The sequence below is a fragment of the Gallus gallus genome, chromosome 4, assembly GCF_016699485.2.
Source record: "Gallus gallus isolate bGalGal1 chromosome 4, bGalGal1.mat.broiler.GRCg7b, whole genome shotgun sequence".
Lineage (NCBI taxonomy): Eukaryota > Metazoa > Chordata > Aves > Galliformes > Phasianidae > Gallus > Gallus gallus.
Genome location: NC_052535.1, coordinates 16,430,941 through 16,446,035, shown reverse-complemented (window position 1 = coordinate 16,446,035; position 15,095 = coordinate 16,430,941). Strand labels below are relative to the sequence as shown.

General features: G+C 47.8%; 2 protein-coding genes across 4 annotated transcripts; one reads left to right on the top strand and one right to left on the bottom strand.

Annotated features, from left to right (window-relative positions):
* Positions 1–1,296: 1,296 nt before the first annotated feature.
* NKAPL (NFKB activating protein like) lies at positions 1,297–6,040 on the bottom strand. 2 transcript variants are annotated; one of them, NM_001006437.2, is made up of 9 exons: positions 5,779–6,040; positions 5,397–5,477; positions 4,849–4,922; positions 4,536–4,655; positions 4,362–4,407; positions 3,869–3,984; positions 3,645–3,720; positions 2,992–3,141; positions 1,297–2,291 (listed from the first exon to the last, which is right to left on the bottom strand). In NM_001006437.2, the coding sequence occupies exons 1-9, from the start codon at positions 6,024–6,026 to the stop codon at positions 2,117–2,119; spliced, it is 1,086 nt and encodes a 361-aa protein (NP_001006437.1). In that variant the 5' UTR covers positions 6,027–6,040; the 3' UTR covers positions 1,297–2,116. The 2 variants fall into 2 exon arrangements, with proteins under 2 accessions (NP_001006437.1, XP_046795995.1); XM_046940039.1 differs by having other exon boundaries at positions 3,062–3,141.
* Positions 6,041–6,113: 73 nt separating this feature from the next.
* Positions 6,114–14,751, top strand: ZBTB33 (zinc finger and BTB domain containing 33). Of its 2 annotated transcripts, none has more exons than NM_001397484.1 (2): positions 6,114–6,255; positions 9,981–14,751. In NM_001397484.1, exon 2 carries the CDS (start codon positions 9,983–9,985, stop codon positions 12,017–12,019), a length of 2,037 nt encoding a protein of 678 aa, NP_001384413.1. In that variant the 5' UTR covers positions 6,114–6,255; positions 9,981–9,982; the 3' UTR covers positions 12,020–14,751. The 2 variants fall into 2 exon arrangements, with proteins under 2 accessions (NP_001384413.1, NP_001073197.2); NM_001079729.2 differs by lacking the exon at positions 6,114–6,255 and adding an exon at positions 8,992–9,074.
* The last annotated feature ends 344 nt before the right edge of the window (positions 14,752–15,095 follow it).

Genomic DNA, 15,095 nt, shown 5'->3' with positions numbered 1-15,095 from the left:
GTGAATGCCAGACCTGCAGAACTCTAGGGGAAAAAGAAGTTACTGGACTTATCGGGGCAAGGAAGCAGTTGGATGGTCGCAGCCAGAAGGTTGTGATCAATGGCTTTATGTCCAGGTGGAGGCCCACGATGAGCGCTGTCCTCCTGGGGTCCATCTTGGGACCAGTGCTCTTCAACATCTTTATCAATGACATGGATGATGAGATCAGCTGATGACACTGAGTGGTGCAGTTGACACAACTGAAGGAAGGGATGCCATCCAGAGAGACCTGGACAGGCTTGAAAAGTGGGCCCGTGAGAAGCTAATGAAGTTCAACAAGGCCAAGAACGAAGTGTTGCAATTGAATCAGGGCAATCCCAGGTATGTATACAGTCCAGGAGAAGAAAACATTGAGAGGGGCCCTGTGGAGAAGGACTTGGGGATTCTGGTGGACAAAAAAAGCAGGACATGAGCCAGCAGCATGGTCTTACAGCCTGCAAGGCCAACAGTGTACTGGACTGCATCAACAGAGGGGTGGCAGCAGGGCGAGGAAGGGGATTGTTCTCTGCATTGCCCTCGTGAGGCCCCATCTGGAATACTGCATCCAGGCCCAGGGCCCCCAGAACAAGAAGGATGCAAAGCTGTTAGACTGGGTCCAGAGGAAGCCACAATGATGCTCAGAGGGCTGGAGCATCTCTCCTCTAAAGAAAGGCTGAGGGAGCTGGGCTTGTTCAGCCTGTAGAAGAAAAGGCTTCAGGGAGACCTCATTGTGGCCTTTCGGTACCTGAAGGGGCCTATAGGAAATGTGAGGCCAGACTCTTTATCGAGGAATCCTCCCAGAGGTCGTGGCTTTAAATTAAAATAAGAGAGATTATGTTAGATACTTGGAGGAAATTCTTCATTCAGAGAGTGCTGAGGCCCTGGCACTGCTGTCCAGAGCTGTGGGTGCTCATTCCTGGAGGTGCTCAAGGTCTGGTTGGGTGGGCCCTGGGCAGCCTGAGCTGGGGGGTAGCAGCCAGCCCATGGCAGGGAGTTGGGACTGGATAATCCTCAAGGTCCCTTCCAACCCAAGCCATTCTGTGATTCTATTATTTTTGTTACACAAACATTCAAGTCATCTCTGCTGCCAAAACTACAATACGGATGTGAGAAGAAGGAAAAAAATACCCTCAACACATTTCAGAAAAAAAATAACTCCCTCCCTTTTGGAAATATACAGTTGAATCAAAGGCAGCCACCACAGAAGTAGCCTTCTGAGTAGTTTTAAAAGAGCCATGTCATACTATTGAAATAGACCCAATGAAAATAACACAGAAGTTAAAATAAGACTTTAATCTAGAACATTTCCATAGACAAAATAAAATAAAATAAAATTGAAAGATACTTCCTTGTTACCACCTGTCTACAACCAGGTTCCAATCACTGCACCCCACTGCTCCAATACCTATGTATAACATAGTAGAAATAGAAGCAAGCAACTTATTTGTTTACCACAGGTTTTGGTAGAATCAAGACCAGACCCTGCTACTACTGTTACTGTCATCTTACACCCCAGTTGCAGTCTGCTTCCTTTAAAGTAACTGAAGGTAATCTATATTAAATTACAAACTTATTTCTATTTACAAGTATACTTGGAATCACAAAACAAACTCAACTTTGTTTTGAAGAAAAAAAAAATCTAAGACTTATGAAAAATACACAAACAGGAATTTAGGAATTCCTTAATTTTCACAGCCATCAGTAGCAGCTTGCTTGTGATGGCCAACCTACTCCCATTAGTGAGAAAAAATGCAAAACAGCACTTATCAGCACCAGCAGCATGTCCCAGAGCCCTCCTGTGGAATCCACCTGCTTGTCCCATTCTAAATGACTGCAGAACGTTACTACCTCCAACCTTCCTTGCCTGTTCCTTCTCTTTTATCTTTTAATATACAGGGATTCCTTGCAGATGGTGAGCAAATCATCCAAGAAAATCTGATAGAAGTAATCCTGTTTTCTTGATAACAAATCATCAATTTCTGGGCCTTGGTCCTGTTGGGTGAAAGGCACTGCAGCGCTTGCAGCTTTTTTCAAATCATGGCTGGAGCAGGTCAGCTGCTGCTTGACAGCATCTATGACGTACATTTCAAATGGGGAATTATTTTTCTTCTTTGCCCTTAGTCTTTCTGTAGACCATCTCTCGAAAGCTTGCAAGGATCTTATTCTCTCTTTTTCTCCTCTCCTCCTGGTTAAAGGATGCCAGAGCTCTCTTTTCATCTGCGCTGTAAATTTGGTTCTCTTTACGCAGACGCACAGCTTCCATTCGACGATGTCTGTGGAGGAAAATATCATATACATAAGCACAGGCAGAAGGACGTAACGCCCCATCACAGCTTCCATCCATTAACTAACCTGAAGGTTTTGAGGGGCTAGTAAACAAAGGCACCCAAACCAGGGAACCCAAACTGCACAAAAACCTCCAAGGAATGAGCATGGCTGAGCTGACTTCTGAGGGTGTCTGTTCTCAGGCAGTGAGTAGGAAGTCCCTCATGCCCCCAGGGTGTCAGGGTGCTAGCTTGCCAAAATATAAATGAACGTCCTTTAGTACTGGTAGAAAAAGAGGGTATGGCAAACCTCCCACACTAATTTGTCTCACAGCGAACAGCCAGCGCATAGCCTCTGCTGTCCAAACACAAAACCCTTAAGCCATCAGAGACAAGCATCTAATTTGAAATAAAGAGAATTAGAAGCATACTATCTGGAAATAGTTTTTATGATGGTTGGACTGGATGATCCTGTGGGTCTTTTCCAACCTTAGTGATTCTATGATTCTATGATTCTTCAGGAAAAAGTGACCTTAAGAAACTATGCATTTATATATAGCAGTAGAGTTCAGCATATGTCATTGGAAGTGTACAGAGCACGTGCTCCTCAGAGCTTTCAGCTAGAGCTCGGAAACAGCTTTTCAGCAGGCCAATAAAGGAAGCAGCTTTTGAAAATATTACTGAAATATTACCATCATCAAAAACATACCTGCTGCCACTCATTACATAACCAGAGCTCTCAAACGATGCAATTTCTTCACTGGTCAAGCCAATCTCACCTCTCCGAGGTATGCGTTTTCCTGCTTTTACATACTCTGCCATTGCTGCACCTTCACCCGGCAACAGGGCATGCCCATAGCTAAATAAATAAACAGAGAGATAAACAGCAGGGATTTTAATCAGTCTCAATTTGAGTGAGTCTGAGCTAAACATCCAGCTTCCCTAATCACTATTGGCTACAGCTACATTTTAAGGACTTTCCTACTCTTTCCCAAGTACGTTCCCATTTCATACTTAAGGTTAATCTTAGCAAGAACATTTTAAGCAACCAGTTTAATAAATTCTGGTTAAACAGTAATGAAGGCTGTATACAGTCACAACGCTGCAGAGCATTACAGTAAAGGCACGTTACTGAAGTAAAGATCAATTAATTTTCTATGAATCCAGGATAAAATGCATAAAACAGACTTCTCTACTTGAACTCAGGTCAGAGTAAAGACAAGCACCACTACCACTTCTGTCTTAGTTTCTGGTACAGCATCTCTCTCTGATATAAACCATATTATTCTAACAGTCTTTTTGAGCAGAAATCTTCACGCTGGATTTACTTGATTTGCTCAAGGTACCATTTAGAGTACTCACTTCAAAGGCCTATCATCTTGAGACGCATGTGTTTTGGGAGCTTCTGGTCCAATCAAGCTATCAGCTTCCATATTTTCTGCAATGATCAAACAGCAAAGCAGATTAATACTGTACCTGTTCTTTGTTATCAAACAGTCAACAGGTCAGCAGACACCTAACAAAAAAAAAAAAAAAAGCATGTAAAGAACAGCAAGAAGTTTCAAGACAAATTGATGGGAACCTACTTGATCTCTCAATCCAGAGATCTTCCCCTTGAAGTGCTTCATCGTCAGAATCTTCACTGCTTGAATCACTGGATTCCTTCCGGCTCTTCTTATTTTTCTTTTTTTTATTCTTCTTCCTGCAATAAAGTCAAAGTTATCCACCAAAGTTTAAGATGAAAGAACATACTAGGAGTCATACTCAAGCTATGAGTTTCTCAAGGTACCTTCCATCAAGGACAGTCTGCATTTACATTGTTGTTTGATTGAAAACAACTGATAGTTAAACAAAGACAACATATCCAGTGCTATGCCTTTCATACAATGCTAGAAAGTGTCCCTCTGTGTTTCAAGGATCTCTCTGTGCTCTATGATCCTGTAGATTTGAAGCCAATCAAATTATGGTTGTCCAACAGCATTTACAGCTCTAATGACAAGAGTGCGCAGCCTCCCTCAGTTCCTGCTAGGACAGTGCTTAAAGGCAGATGCAATTACCCTTAGCAGCCTGGAAACTTACTTCCTGTGCTTCCTTTTCTTCTTTTTGCTTTTCTTTTTATCTTCATCTGAAAAAAATTAAATAAATAAATAAAAGGAAGACTATGCATCATCAAGAAGAGTGCACTGTGAATAAATAACTGCCTCCACCAGAATGCCTCAGTACACATCTCGGACATAATTTCTTTCTTCTTACCACTGGAGCTCTGGTCGGACTCTGACTCGCTGTCACTGTCCTCAGAATGCTTTCTGTGTTTTCGTTTGGATGCCTTCCGCTTTTTCTTCTTTCTTTTCTTCTTCTTCTTCCTTTTTTCCTCTGGAATGTTTTCAAAAGATAATGTTAGAGAAAGATGAAGATTTAGTTCTGCATACACATCTGGATCTTCCCAAAGCAACAGGGCCTATCACAGTCACTTCAACCAATGTCAGTGAACTTCCTGACAGCAACAGCAGCAGGTACTAGGTAGCTACTGGTTATCAAAATGAGTTGTATGAACAAAGCCAAATACCTTCTGAGCTGGAATCCGAAGAACTACTCTTGGATTTTGCCTCTTCGTCCTCTACTGGTGTATGCTCATCAGAACTGAAGAAAAATAAGTTTGGTTTTTAAAATCTATTTTGTAATATTTATTAACTGAAGATCAAACGCACACATACACTGAAACATATGCTTGCTAATTTTGAGCCAGTACTTGCAACAGAGCAAACTGTGCAGCGACCAGTGTGCAAGAGAACAACTGCTTTAAGAACCACAGCACAACAGGCACCTAATCTAGAGTACAGAATGAACCGTAGAATGGCCTGGGTCGAAAAGGACCATACTGATCACCTAGTTTCAACCCCCCTGCCATGGAAAATCACATAGTTGTGTCACGTCTTGTGTAACTGGTATGCTGGGATTATGTGAATAACATCACAGTTCGCTTATGTTGGTTCAGATGCTTCTGACACAATGACTTGTGGCGACTGGGGCAGCAGAGGGCTAATGCATTACTGTCAATTCTTCTAGAATCGCTATCATAAAAACCAGAGAGTGTGAAGCAAGATTGTGCCTTACTCAGGGTCAGGAACCTTTGGTGAAAGCCCCCAGACTTCAGGTGCACCCAACTCTCCGATTCTCTCTCTCTCATTCAGTCTCCTAGAATGAAGAACACTGTTAATGGAGGCTGGCACGCTGCACCCAGCAAGCACCTGCTGGAAGTCTTACACTTGCGGGCACGTCTGGCCTTCTATAGCAGCATGAGAACGGGAGTTAAAAACCAACTCCAACCCGACCCACGCCCGCAGGCCAAGCAGGCAGAAGCCGCCCCGACACACAGGAGCTCGGGCACTGACAGCGGCTTCCGGCCGGCAGCAATGCGTGCCGTTCGGCGCCTGCGCCCGCGGGCAGGGAGAGACCGCAGCCCCGCCTGGCCCCCGGCTCCGCGGGCCGTACTCGCCTCTGCCGCAGGATCTCCTCCTTCTCCTTCTCGTAGTACTCGGGCCAGGCCTTGCCGTGGTGGTGCCCGTGGTACGCGGAGGCACGAGGCCCGCCGGGGCTGCGCTCCCGGGAGCGGGACCAGCTGCGGCTCCGCCGGTGGCAACCGCGCCGCGAACCGTTGCGGGAGCGGGACCGGGAGCGGGAGCGGCGGCCGCGACGCTCAGGGCTGGCGGCGGACGGGCTGCGGGAGCGCGACACCGGCGCCATGATGGCGCGACGTCACTTCCGGCAGCCGCCGCGTCGCGCTGCGCTGCTCTGCCGGGGGCGGACGGCGGCGGGGCGCGGGGCGGAAGCGGGGCAGCCCCGCCCGCGGGGCGCGTTGCCCCAGCCGCCCGTGCGGCAACACGGCGCCGCGTCGGCGGCGTTCCCGGCAGCGGCGGGGCTGCTCTTTTGTCACCGCCCGGCAGAATGGAGGCGCGGGCAAAGCCGCGGCCAGGTAAGGCGGCGCGGGCGGCGGCCGGAAGCTGCCGGGGGTCCGGCCCGGCCGGGCAGCGCTGCGCGACGGACGGCGCACGGCCGCGGGCCCGGAGCCGGGCTCTGCGGCGTGGCGGGAGCGGCCGGGGGGAAAACGGCGCGGATCCCGATGACGAGGGAGCAAGCGGAGGTTCTCGACAGGGCGCTATCCCCGGTGCCGGCTGGCTGCTCTCCCCGCGCTGCTCTCGCGGCGACCCCGGGTCTGTCCGGCCCCCGCCGCTGTCGGAACGGCTGTCAGCGCGGGCCGGCCTCGTTCCCACAGCCGGCTGCCGCCGCAGGTCTGTACGGAGGAGGAAGGCCGTTTACACCGCGCGTTAGCCCGGGTGTGTGTGGCCGCATCGGACAGGCCGGACGGCGCCGGAGGTTTGCACGGAACCGCTGCTTTCTGTGCCCGGGCACAGCTCGCCGCCGCCGTGCTGCGGGTGTCCGGAGCGCGGGGCGCTGCTGCCCGCCCAGCTCAGGCGGATACGGCTGTTAGTTACGCGGCTGCTGCGTGGCTGCCGCTTGCTCGCGGCACGGTCATGTGAACGAGACAGGTGGAAGCCTGCAGTGGCTGTCATTCTGCCAGCTGAGTCCGTACTGCGTGAATCCGCGCTCCGTGCCTGTGCTTCCCGTCCCGGGAGGAACCCGGAACGCAGCCCTGTCCCCCTCCACCCGTGCCACCTCCCGGGAAGGTGCCCGGGCCCTGCGCCCCCAGCACGGCACGCGAGGTTGTGTCACTAACAGGCAGAGCTGGATGCTGCTAAGCCAGATTTCTGGCGCTGGGACCTGTCCCCCTGGACACTAAAGGCACCCAGAGGTGCAGCCAGCCTGCCGCCCGCCCTCTGGCATCATGGATGCGGCCCCCAGCTCAGCGTGGTGCCCAGCACTGAGGCAGCTCTTGCCTTGGCAAAACGAGGACTGGGACATCTGGAGTGTTGCACACCTCTGCTGCTCAGCGCTGTAAAGTGAAGCATTTTTACACACGGGTTATACAATCCGTGCATACACAGCATGTAACGGCATCTGCAGTTACTGCTGCAGCCAATGAAAAGTGTCACTGGGCTCTAAATGCAGTTGTGAGGCTTTATGTAATGGAGTTGTCAGGAAAAACACTTTCTGAAAATCCTTTGAAGGATGAATGATGAAAATTGGCATTTTAGACTCCTGCAGAAGCATTTGAAATTCCACAGTGAAATAATATTTCTGTTCTGAAAGCAGACTTGGCTAGCTTACTGGCTGTTTAATTGGGATTTTACTGAAGTGCCCGAGCCGAAGTTCACTGGCCTATCCATCCAACGTGATTTACTGTAATATAAAACACATTTTTCATGACAGAGAACATTTCTCTGTCTTTAAAACAAATTTTTGTTCCCACAATCTTCCATCATTAAAAAAGAAAAAAGAAGCCTCTTCAAATTGCTTAACTGAGAAGTTGTTGCTGAACTGTGGACCATTCCATTTTCCCTTGCGAAAGCTTACACGTCACTTCTTGGCATTTGTACTTCTTTTGTTAGAGTCCCCATTCCGGACCTTTTGGATCATTCCCATGCATCAAAATAAGAGTTGCTTTGTGATTCTTACCCGCTTTACCTGAACACCACCTTAAGCCGTATGCTCTGGATGATTCCTTGTCAACATCTTAGGAAAAATGCTTCATTTAATTTATCACTGTATACAGTTTAATGCGAGTTAATTCACCAAACACTTTCTAGGCTAATCTGAAAGAGGCCTTGCTGGGCCAAAGGGTGAGGAGTTCAAAGCTCTTCTGTGAGAACTCCAGAGCGCTGCTCCTTCCAAATCAGTGCTTGTCTCTATCTGTATGTTTTCCTGTTAGTTTTTAGAAAGGGGACTGGCAATGAGGAGAAGAAACTCCTTAAATCTGAAGGATGAAAGGCTAACGATGGTTTAATTTGAACCATCAGACATTTCTGGAGGAGAAAAAGATGCTTATGATGTTATTTTCATTGGATATAACTGCCTGTATAGAGATGACTGAGGACCTGTATCAAAGGAGACAATCAAAGGGAGAGTTCCATGAGGAAGGAGAGCCTGCCTTTCCCCCTGGTTATTCTTTCCTGTTATTCTTTTTTCCTTGCTCAGCTCTCAGGACAAGCCTAGAAATAAACAGAAACTGGTTTTGTAACATTTCGATCTGAGGCCTCTCTTTAAAGAGGCAGTTCTGCTGCAGACTGTGCAAAGGCAGGGAGTAGGTGCGTTGCTGGGGTTTTCTCCCTAGAAGGGCTCTAAAGGCTGGGCAGGGCTCTGAAGGCCAGGCAGGACCATTTCGTTGCCGACATGTGCAGTGGGACCGCAGTCATTGGTGCCAGAGACTGGGTGTGCCGATGGTTTCAGTTGGAGTTGGCGGAAGGACGCACGGTCTTGGCAAGTCCGAGTCTTCAGAAACATCCAGAACCCCATGGCAGCGCTCGTGCCTCCACAGCTTTGTCGCACACGACCCAACGCGGGGCAGGCGCTGGGCGGCTCCGAGCAGGGCAGTGGGAGCGTCAAGGCCGGAGCGAGGCCGACGGCCGCCCGGGGCCTCGATGGAAGCGGCGGCTCCCCCTCTCGAGGCCTGCGTTTCCCGCGGCCCAAGCGCTCCCGAAGGTTGCCGAAGCCTCTCGGGTCGGGGAGCCGAAGGCTGCCGAGCGCGCTCAGGCGGAGCGCCGGGCCCGCAGGGCAGGGCAGCGCGCCGCAGCGCCCCCTGTCGGCCGCGCTCAGGGAGCGGCGCTCGAGCCCGAAGAGCGGCGGCTGCGGCGGGGGCCGGTGCCCGCGGGCGCGGGGCAGGGCGGCGGGTGCCAGGTAACGCGGGCCCCAGCCCCGCTCTTCGCGCCGCGGGTCGCCCCTCTCCTCTGCTCCCGCCGCCACTGGGGGCCGCTCCGCCCGCCTCGCCTCGAGTAGGAAGCGGCGGCGGCGGGCACGGCCTGGCCGCGCGTCGGGGCCCCCTCGGCGCCGGGCAGGCCGCACCCCGGGCCCGCCGCCTGTTAGCGCGGCCCGTAACCCCCCGGCTCCGAGCTCGTGGGAAACTTGGCCGGGCCGCGGGGGGTCGGGGCCGGGCACTCGGGCAGCCGTCGGCCCGCCCTGCACGGTGCGGGGCGCTGGGAGTGGGGACTTCCCACTCGTGCCTGCTTGCGGCCTTTGAGGCGCCGAGGTCAGGCGGTGCCCGGGTCGGTTCGGTACCGCGCTGCCGCCGCGCCGCGGCCTCCTGCGGGAATGAGCCCGAGCTGAGTGGGGAGGGGCGAAATTAATGCTTGTGGGGGGCACGGAGGTGAAGGGCCGGCGACGCTGCCTGCCCCATCGGGGGTGGCTGCCCGTCCCGCTTGCGCTGCGCAGCCCTCAGAGAGCTGGGTACTCTCGAACTTCTCTGGGTATAGAATATATTCACAGTGCAATGCCTATTAATGTTTAGCCTTTCGGGGAAACCCAGTCTCGCATCTTCTTGCTTCTCAAATTTACCTCGTTTGCCACTGAATCAAAAGCAGGTCTTTTGTCGCGTATGAACAGAGGGCATATTTAGGACTGCACGTGCCTCGTGTGGACAAACGCTACATCTGCACGGTGCTGTGACATATGAGCTTATGAATAATACCTCATGCTGAGATTTGTTTTTTCAGAGGATGGAGTAAACTGTAAATGTGGAAATACTGTCATACAGTTAAAGCTCTAAATCTGTGGTTTTTCTTGATCCCTGTTACTTTCTTTTTACAGGAATGGAGGGCGAAAAACTGATTTCTGCAACAGACACACAGTATTCTAGTTCGCTCCTTCAGTCTTTGAACGAACAACGCGGCCATGGGCTTTTCTGTGATGTTACTGTTATCGTGGAGGACCGGAAGTTTCGAGCTCACAGAAACATTCTTTCTGCTTCAAGCACGTATTTCCACCAGCTTTTGTCGGTGGCTGGGCAAGTAGTCGAATTGAGCTTTGTGAGAGCTGATATTTTTGCTGAAATACTTAATTATATGTACAGTTCTAAAATAATCTCTGTTCGAGCCGACTTAATTGATGAATTGATTAAATCAGGGCAACAGTTGGGTGTTAAATTCCTAGCTGATCTGTCCGTAGCTCCATCTGATGGAAGAAGCGTGCCAGGCGAGGTAAAAGATGGTGCTTCAGGAACTTCGGGTTCTGCCCCCACTCAAAAGGATGCTGAAACACAAGTACCTGCCATCAGGCAGGAGGGTCGAGAGGTGACGGGTTGGATGCCAGTTATAACTGAATCGTTCTCTCTACATGGCATAGCCTACGAGACTCCAAAAATAACAGTGACTGATTCAGATGATGATGATGATGTCATCTTCTGCTCTGAGATTGTTCCCCCAAAAGAATGTACTAAAGACTCAAGTGCTGCAATCCAGAACCAGCCTTGCCCAAATGCATCTGGAGCTTCTGACCAAAAATCGTGTGGCAGTGGTGGCTCCCCGCTTTTGACTAGCACCACGTCAACTCAAAAACTTACTTCCTCTGCTAATCAGCTGAATCCAAACCAAACACTGTCAAGTGCTGAATCACTTGTCCCAGTGGCACCACAGCATTCGACAACTGAGCTCATTTTGCTGAATCGGCCCCCAGTTAACGCCCCACCCAGTGTTAGCTCCTCACATCAAACGCACGTGCCCCCTACGATTGATTTGGTTGAGGAGAGCCAGAAGCCATCTGATAAAGGTTCCTCAACTGAAAGGGGAACAGCTGCTGTTGACGTAGAAGAGGTGGTTGAGGACAGTGATGATGTCATCAGCTCCTCTAGTCCTAGTTCAGTCAGCAATAGCTCTTCGGTTCAACAACCTTCTGTACCCAAGGTGGCACCCTCTGAAGGATCAGGAGTACAGAAAAAACAGGTTGTTACGTTTCCACAGGAGCAATCTTCTAAACCTGGAGAATTTAAAATAAAAATCTCAGATGTTCTTTCTGGAAACAACAAGGAATTCGGTCCAGGTATAGCATCGAAACATGCGGGAGAAGGGCAGAAAATCATAACGTTAGATACGGCAACTGAAATAGAAGGCTTATCCACGGGCTGCAAGGTTTATGCAAATATTGGTGAGGACACTTATGACATAGTCATTCCGATTAAGGATGATCCTGAGGAAGGAGAAGCCAAGCCTAATGAAGCCCCTAGAACCTCTGACGGCGATTCCACAAGCAGGAAACGCATGAAAGTAAAGCACGATGACCATTACGAGCTGATAGTGGATGGAAGGGTCTACTACATTTGTATTGTATGCAAGAGGTCGTACGTGTGTCTGACAAGTTTACGGAGACATTTTAATGTTCATTCCTGGGAGAAGAAGTATCCGTGTCGATACTGTGATAAAGTTTTCCCTCTTGCAGAATACCGTACAAAGCATGAAATTCACCACACTGGTGAGCGGAGGTACCAGTGCTTGACGTGCGGCAAGTCTTTCATCAACTACCAGATTATGGCCTCACACATAAGATCAGTTCATAGCCAAGACCCTTCGGGAGATAACAAGCTTTATCGACTGCATCCTTGCAAGTCTTTGCAGATCAGACAGTACGCATACATTTCTGATCGCTCAAGCAGCTTACCAGTAATAAACGAGAACAGAATCGTTTATCGTGTTGACGCAGCAAAGGATGGCACTGAAGGAACAACATCTAATTCTCCAGGCAAACAAATGAGCTGGGATGATATTTTCGTTCCACAGGGAAATGATGCAATTTTTAAGCAAAATCAATCAGAGGGTAGTACTGAATTTGAATTTGTAATACCAGAGTCTTACTGAAATGTGTTACATGCTGGGAAAAGGCTTCAGTGAGTGAGTACATGCTGCAGCTTTTATAAATGAACTTGAAATAATTGTAAAACAAATTGTTCAGAGTGAAAACGTGAACTTGTTCGACGAAGTCATCAAATGGTAGTACTTAGATGGATCGTTTGTAGCTGCAAATAATTTGTGGAAGCGATTCATTGGAAGGTTTACTTGAATACAGATTAGGACATTTCCAAGGAGCTGGCAGTGTTTGCAAGTATGTTCATTTTGATCAAAACATGGGGATTTGTGGCTGGAAAAAGGTGCAGCTTTCTCCTAAAGAGTTAGAAATCTAATTTCTAAAGTAATTCTGGTATTTCCAGTACCCATCCTTACATAAACCCTTTCTTTCATGTTAGCGCTTTAATGCTGAATAGTGCTTCATGATTCATGAAGAAAACAGTAAGATTTTCTATGGTAATGTTTTCAGTATCAAACCATTAAAGAGAACCATAGGCCTTGTGTTATTTTTCTGAATAATGCGTTACCACAAGGGTCCAAAATGACTGATCCAGTAGTTTGGAGAAGAGTATTTTTCAAGTAGCATCTTAATTGTGCTTTTATAAGCAATATGAATCGTCTTTCTTCACGCAAGTATTCTTGCTGATGAGAGATTCTCAGTTTGGTCTAACTTGAACACACTTTTAATTGTGTTAGGCAGTGTGGTAAGTGGGATAGTCAGTGCCTGGACCATTCTGTTTCACTCTTTTTGTATCAGGGAAAAAAGTGCACAGTAGTGGAGGAATCAAGAGCACTCACAAACTTTTTTTTTCCTCTCCATTAAGAATGGTTTCAGTGTGGTATAAAATAAAAAGTAACCTCCATGATACCCAAAGGCTTTGAAATTTACTTAGAATGGAGAAATCCTCTGAGTGCTGCATCAGTGCTGAGGCTGCTGAGGATCTCCTGCATGTCTTTGGCTAGATCTTTAGGTGGAACAGGAATTTCATTTTTTAATTCTCCCATTGCTGAGGGGTGTAATCTTATGATAATGATGTAACTGACGTTCGGAAAATGCCTGCCATCCCTCATACCCCACTGTTATCATCTCTACCATTGCCTACTTGTCATCTGTTTTCACTTCTAGGCTGCTTCTGTTGCTCCTTTTTTTCTCCTTACATTCTTGGACAGTTAGAAGATAATTAGGAGAAATCCAACAGGAGCAAGAGATGGAGACCTGAGAAAAAACATTAGTGGTAGCCTAGCACTTCAGATTTAGTGGCTTACTGCATTTTTCTAAATGGTAAGATGAAAGCTGCTCAGAAGTTCTGGCAGTTACTGAAGAAGACTGTTGTGCATAATGCTAGTTAGTTATCATTGCTCTTGTTGCTTGAACCTTTTTATTTTCATTTTTCATGTAAGCCCTTGATCCTCTGACCTTCAATGTTAAGATTTTAGACATGCATTTTAGACATGCAAGGTATTTAAGTGGGAAGTGGTTCAAATACAGCTTGCGCTGTAAGAAAGGGTGCTGGAGAGGTGGGAGAAAGAGGAGAATTTCTTTACTTTTTATATGTGATACTCAGCACTTCTGTTTCGTAGGCTAAAAATGTTACATGCGTGGTGGTTTTCCAGACCGTGTTGCAAACTATTTGAACGTAGGGGTGTGCTTTCAGATGTTACATGTTGGATGTAGTCTGAGACGGCATTTCAGCAGCCTCACAAGAATTAAGTCCTGATTGCCCAGCGTGGCTGGCCGCATGGTACATAAGAATGTCTTGAATTTACCATCATGACAAATGCAATGGTTTTGTTGTGGACATGACAAATAAGGAATGAAGCACACACTGCAAAGCATGCGTTCAGTTGTATTGAAAAATAGTGGCTACAAATATTTGCTGCTGATGTACTAAAAAACTTAAAACTGTGCCTACTAAAGGTCTCTTTTTGGAGGAAAACTGGAAAATTAGGGCTTTGTAACTGTATTTCTGCTGGAAGACTCGTGCGTGCATGTGTCTCAGGGTCTTCAGTTTTCCTTGGAAGTGATTTTTGATATCCAAAGTCCAGAGGTCACATAAAGCATTTTTTTTTTAATTCACTATTTATTGATTTGGAAATACATCGGATCCCTCCTTTTTAAACTTTTTTATGGGGCCATGAGTGTTTGTATTTAGATTTCTGGCTTTTGCACTTATGTTTGTTTTTAACGTTAAGCTTCCAGATTAACTTAATGAAAGGCGTTACGTGACTCCTAAGAAATTGGCCTTGGGGTAAGGAAAGGAAAAGACTGAATCTGAAAAATCACTTGCATAAAACTCGACCATTTCAGAGGCGTATACCAGCAAACCTCACGGCCATTCTCACACAGCTACCAACCCGAACGGATCTGCTGCAGAATGTAATAACGGGGACTGCGTTGGCACTGTATGGTTTCTTTGGAGATTCATGCCGTAGCATTCCAGTAAGTGAATGAAATAAAAATGGAGATTAAAAAAATTGGCCGCTTATTTATTTTGTACCGTTAAGGCATGCAGCTTAGGAAAAGATGCAGAAGCTAACAAGTACACATGAGCATTGAGTTCGACAGCTATTACCTATGAACTGTTCTTGTGAAACACTGCTAACTTTTGCCACGTCTGTAATGTATATACTTGTACAGTCTTTCTTTAACATACTTTTTAAAGTTGCGTTCTACTTTTCATTAATCAATACTTGATATTAGTTCTTAGAGCTTTCTATGGCAAAAAATAAAAAGTTTAATTGTAGAGATGTGCAGCATGCTTCTTTTCAGTGACAGATCAACTCCTCAACACGTCAGAGGATCAGCAGTTCATACCACTGTGCTCCAGCTCCGTCCGAACAGCAGGGCATGCCCTACAGGTTGCTTCTGGGGGGAATGCTTTGCTTTCTCATTTAGGTAGGGCTGCTAAAGGATGAAGCTGGGGGAGCACCCGGGGCTTAACAGAATTAAAAGAAAAAACACCAACACTGTGGTAGAACCACCAGTTTCCCAATACAGCAAATACTGTCTGTTGTTAAAGAGGTGCAGTTATACCGAATTCCTCAATGAATGCTGAAGGTGCTCATAAAACACGAAACATGCTAAAAC

Bases quoted from the DNA above. Each gene is read 5' to 3' on its own strand.
- ZBTB33 (NM_001397484.1), top strand. From the start codon at position 9,983: ATGGAGGGCGAAAAACTGATTTCTGCAACAGACACACAGTATTCTAGT.
- NKAPL (XM_046940039.1), bottom strand. From the start codon at position 6,026: ATGGCGCCGGTGTCGCGCTCCCGCAGCCCGTCCGCCGCCAGCCCTGAG. The intron at 4,408-4,535 runs GTAAGAAGAAAG...AATTTTTTTCAG, and splicing joins GTCCGACCAGAGCTCCAGTG to ATGAAGATAAAAAGAAAAGC. The intron at 2,292-3,061 runs GTGAGATTGGCT...TTTCCTCCACAG, and splicing joins AAAACGCATACCTCGGAGAG to ACATCGTCGAATGGAAGCTG.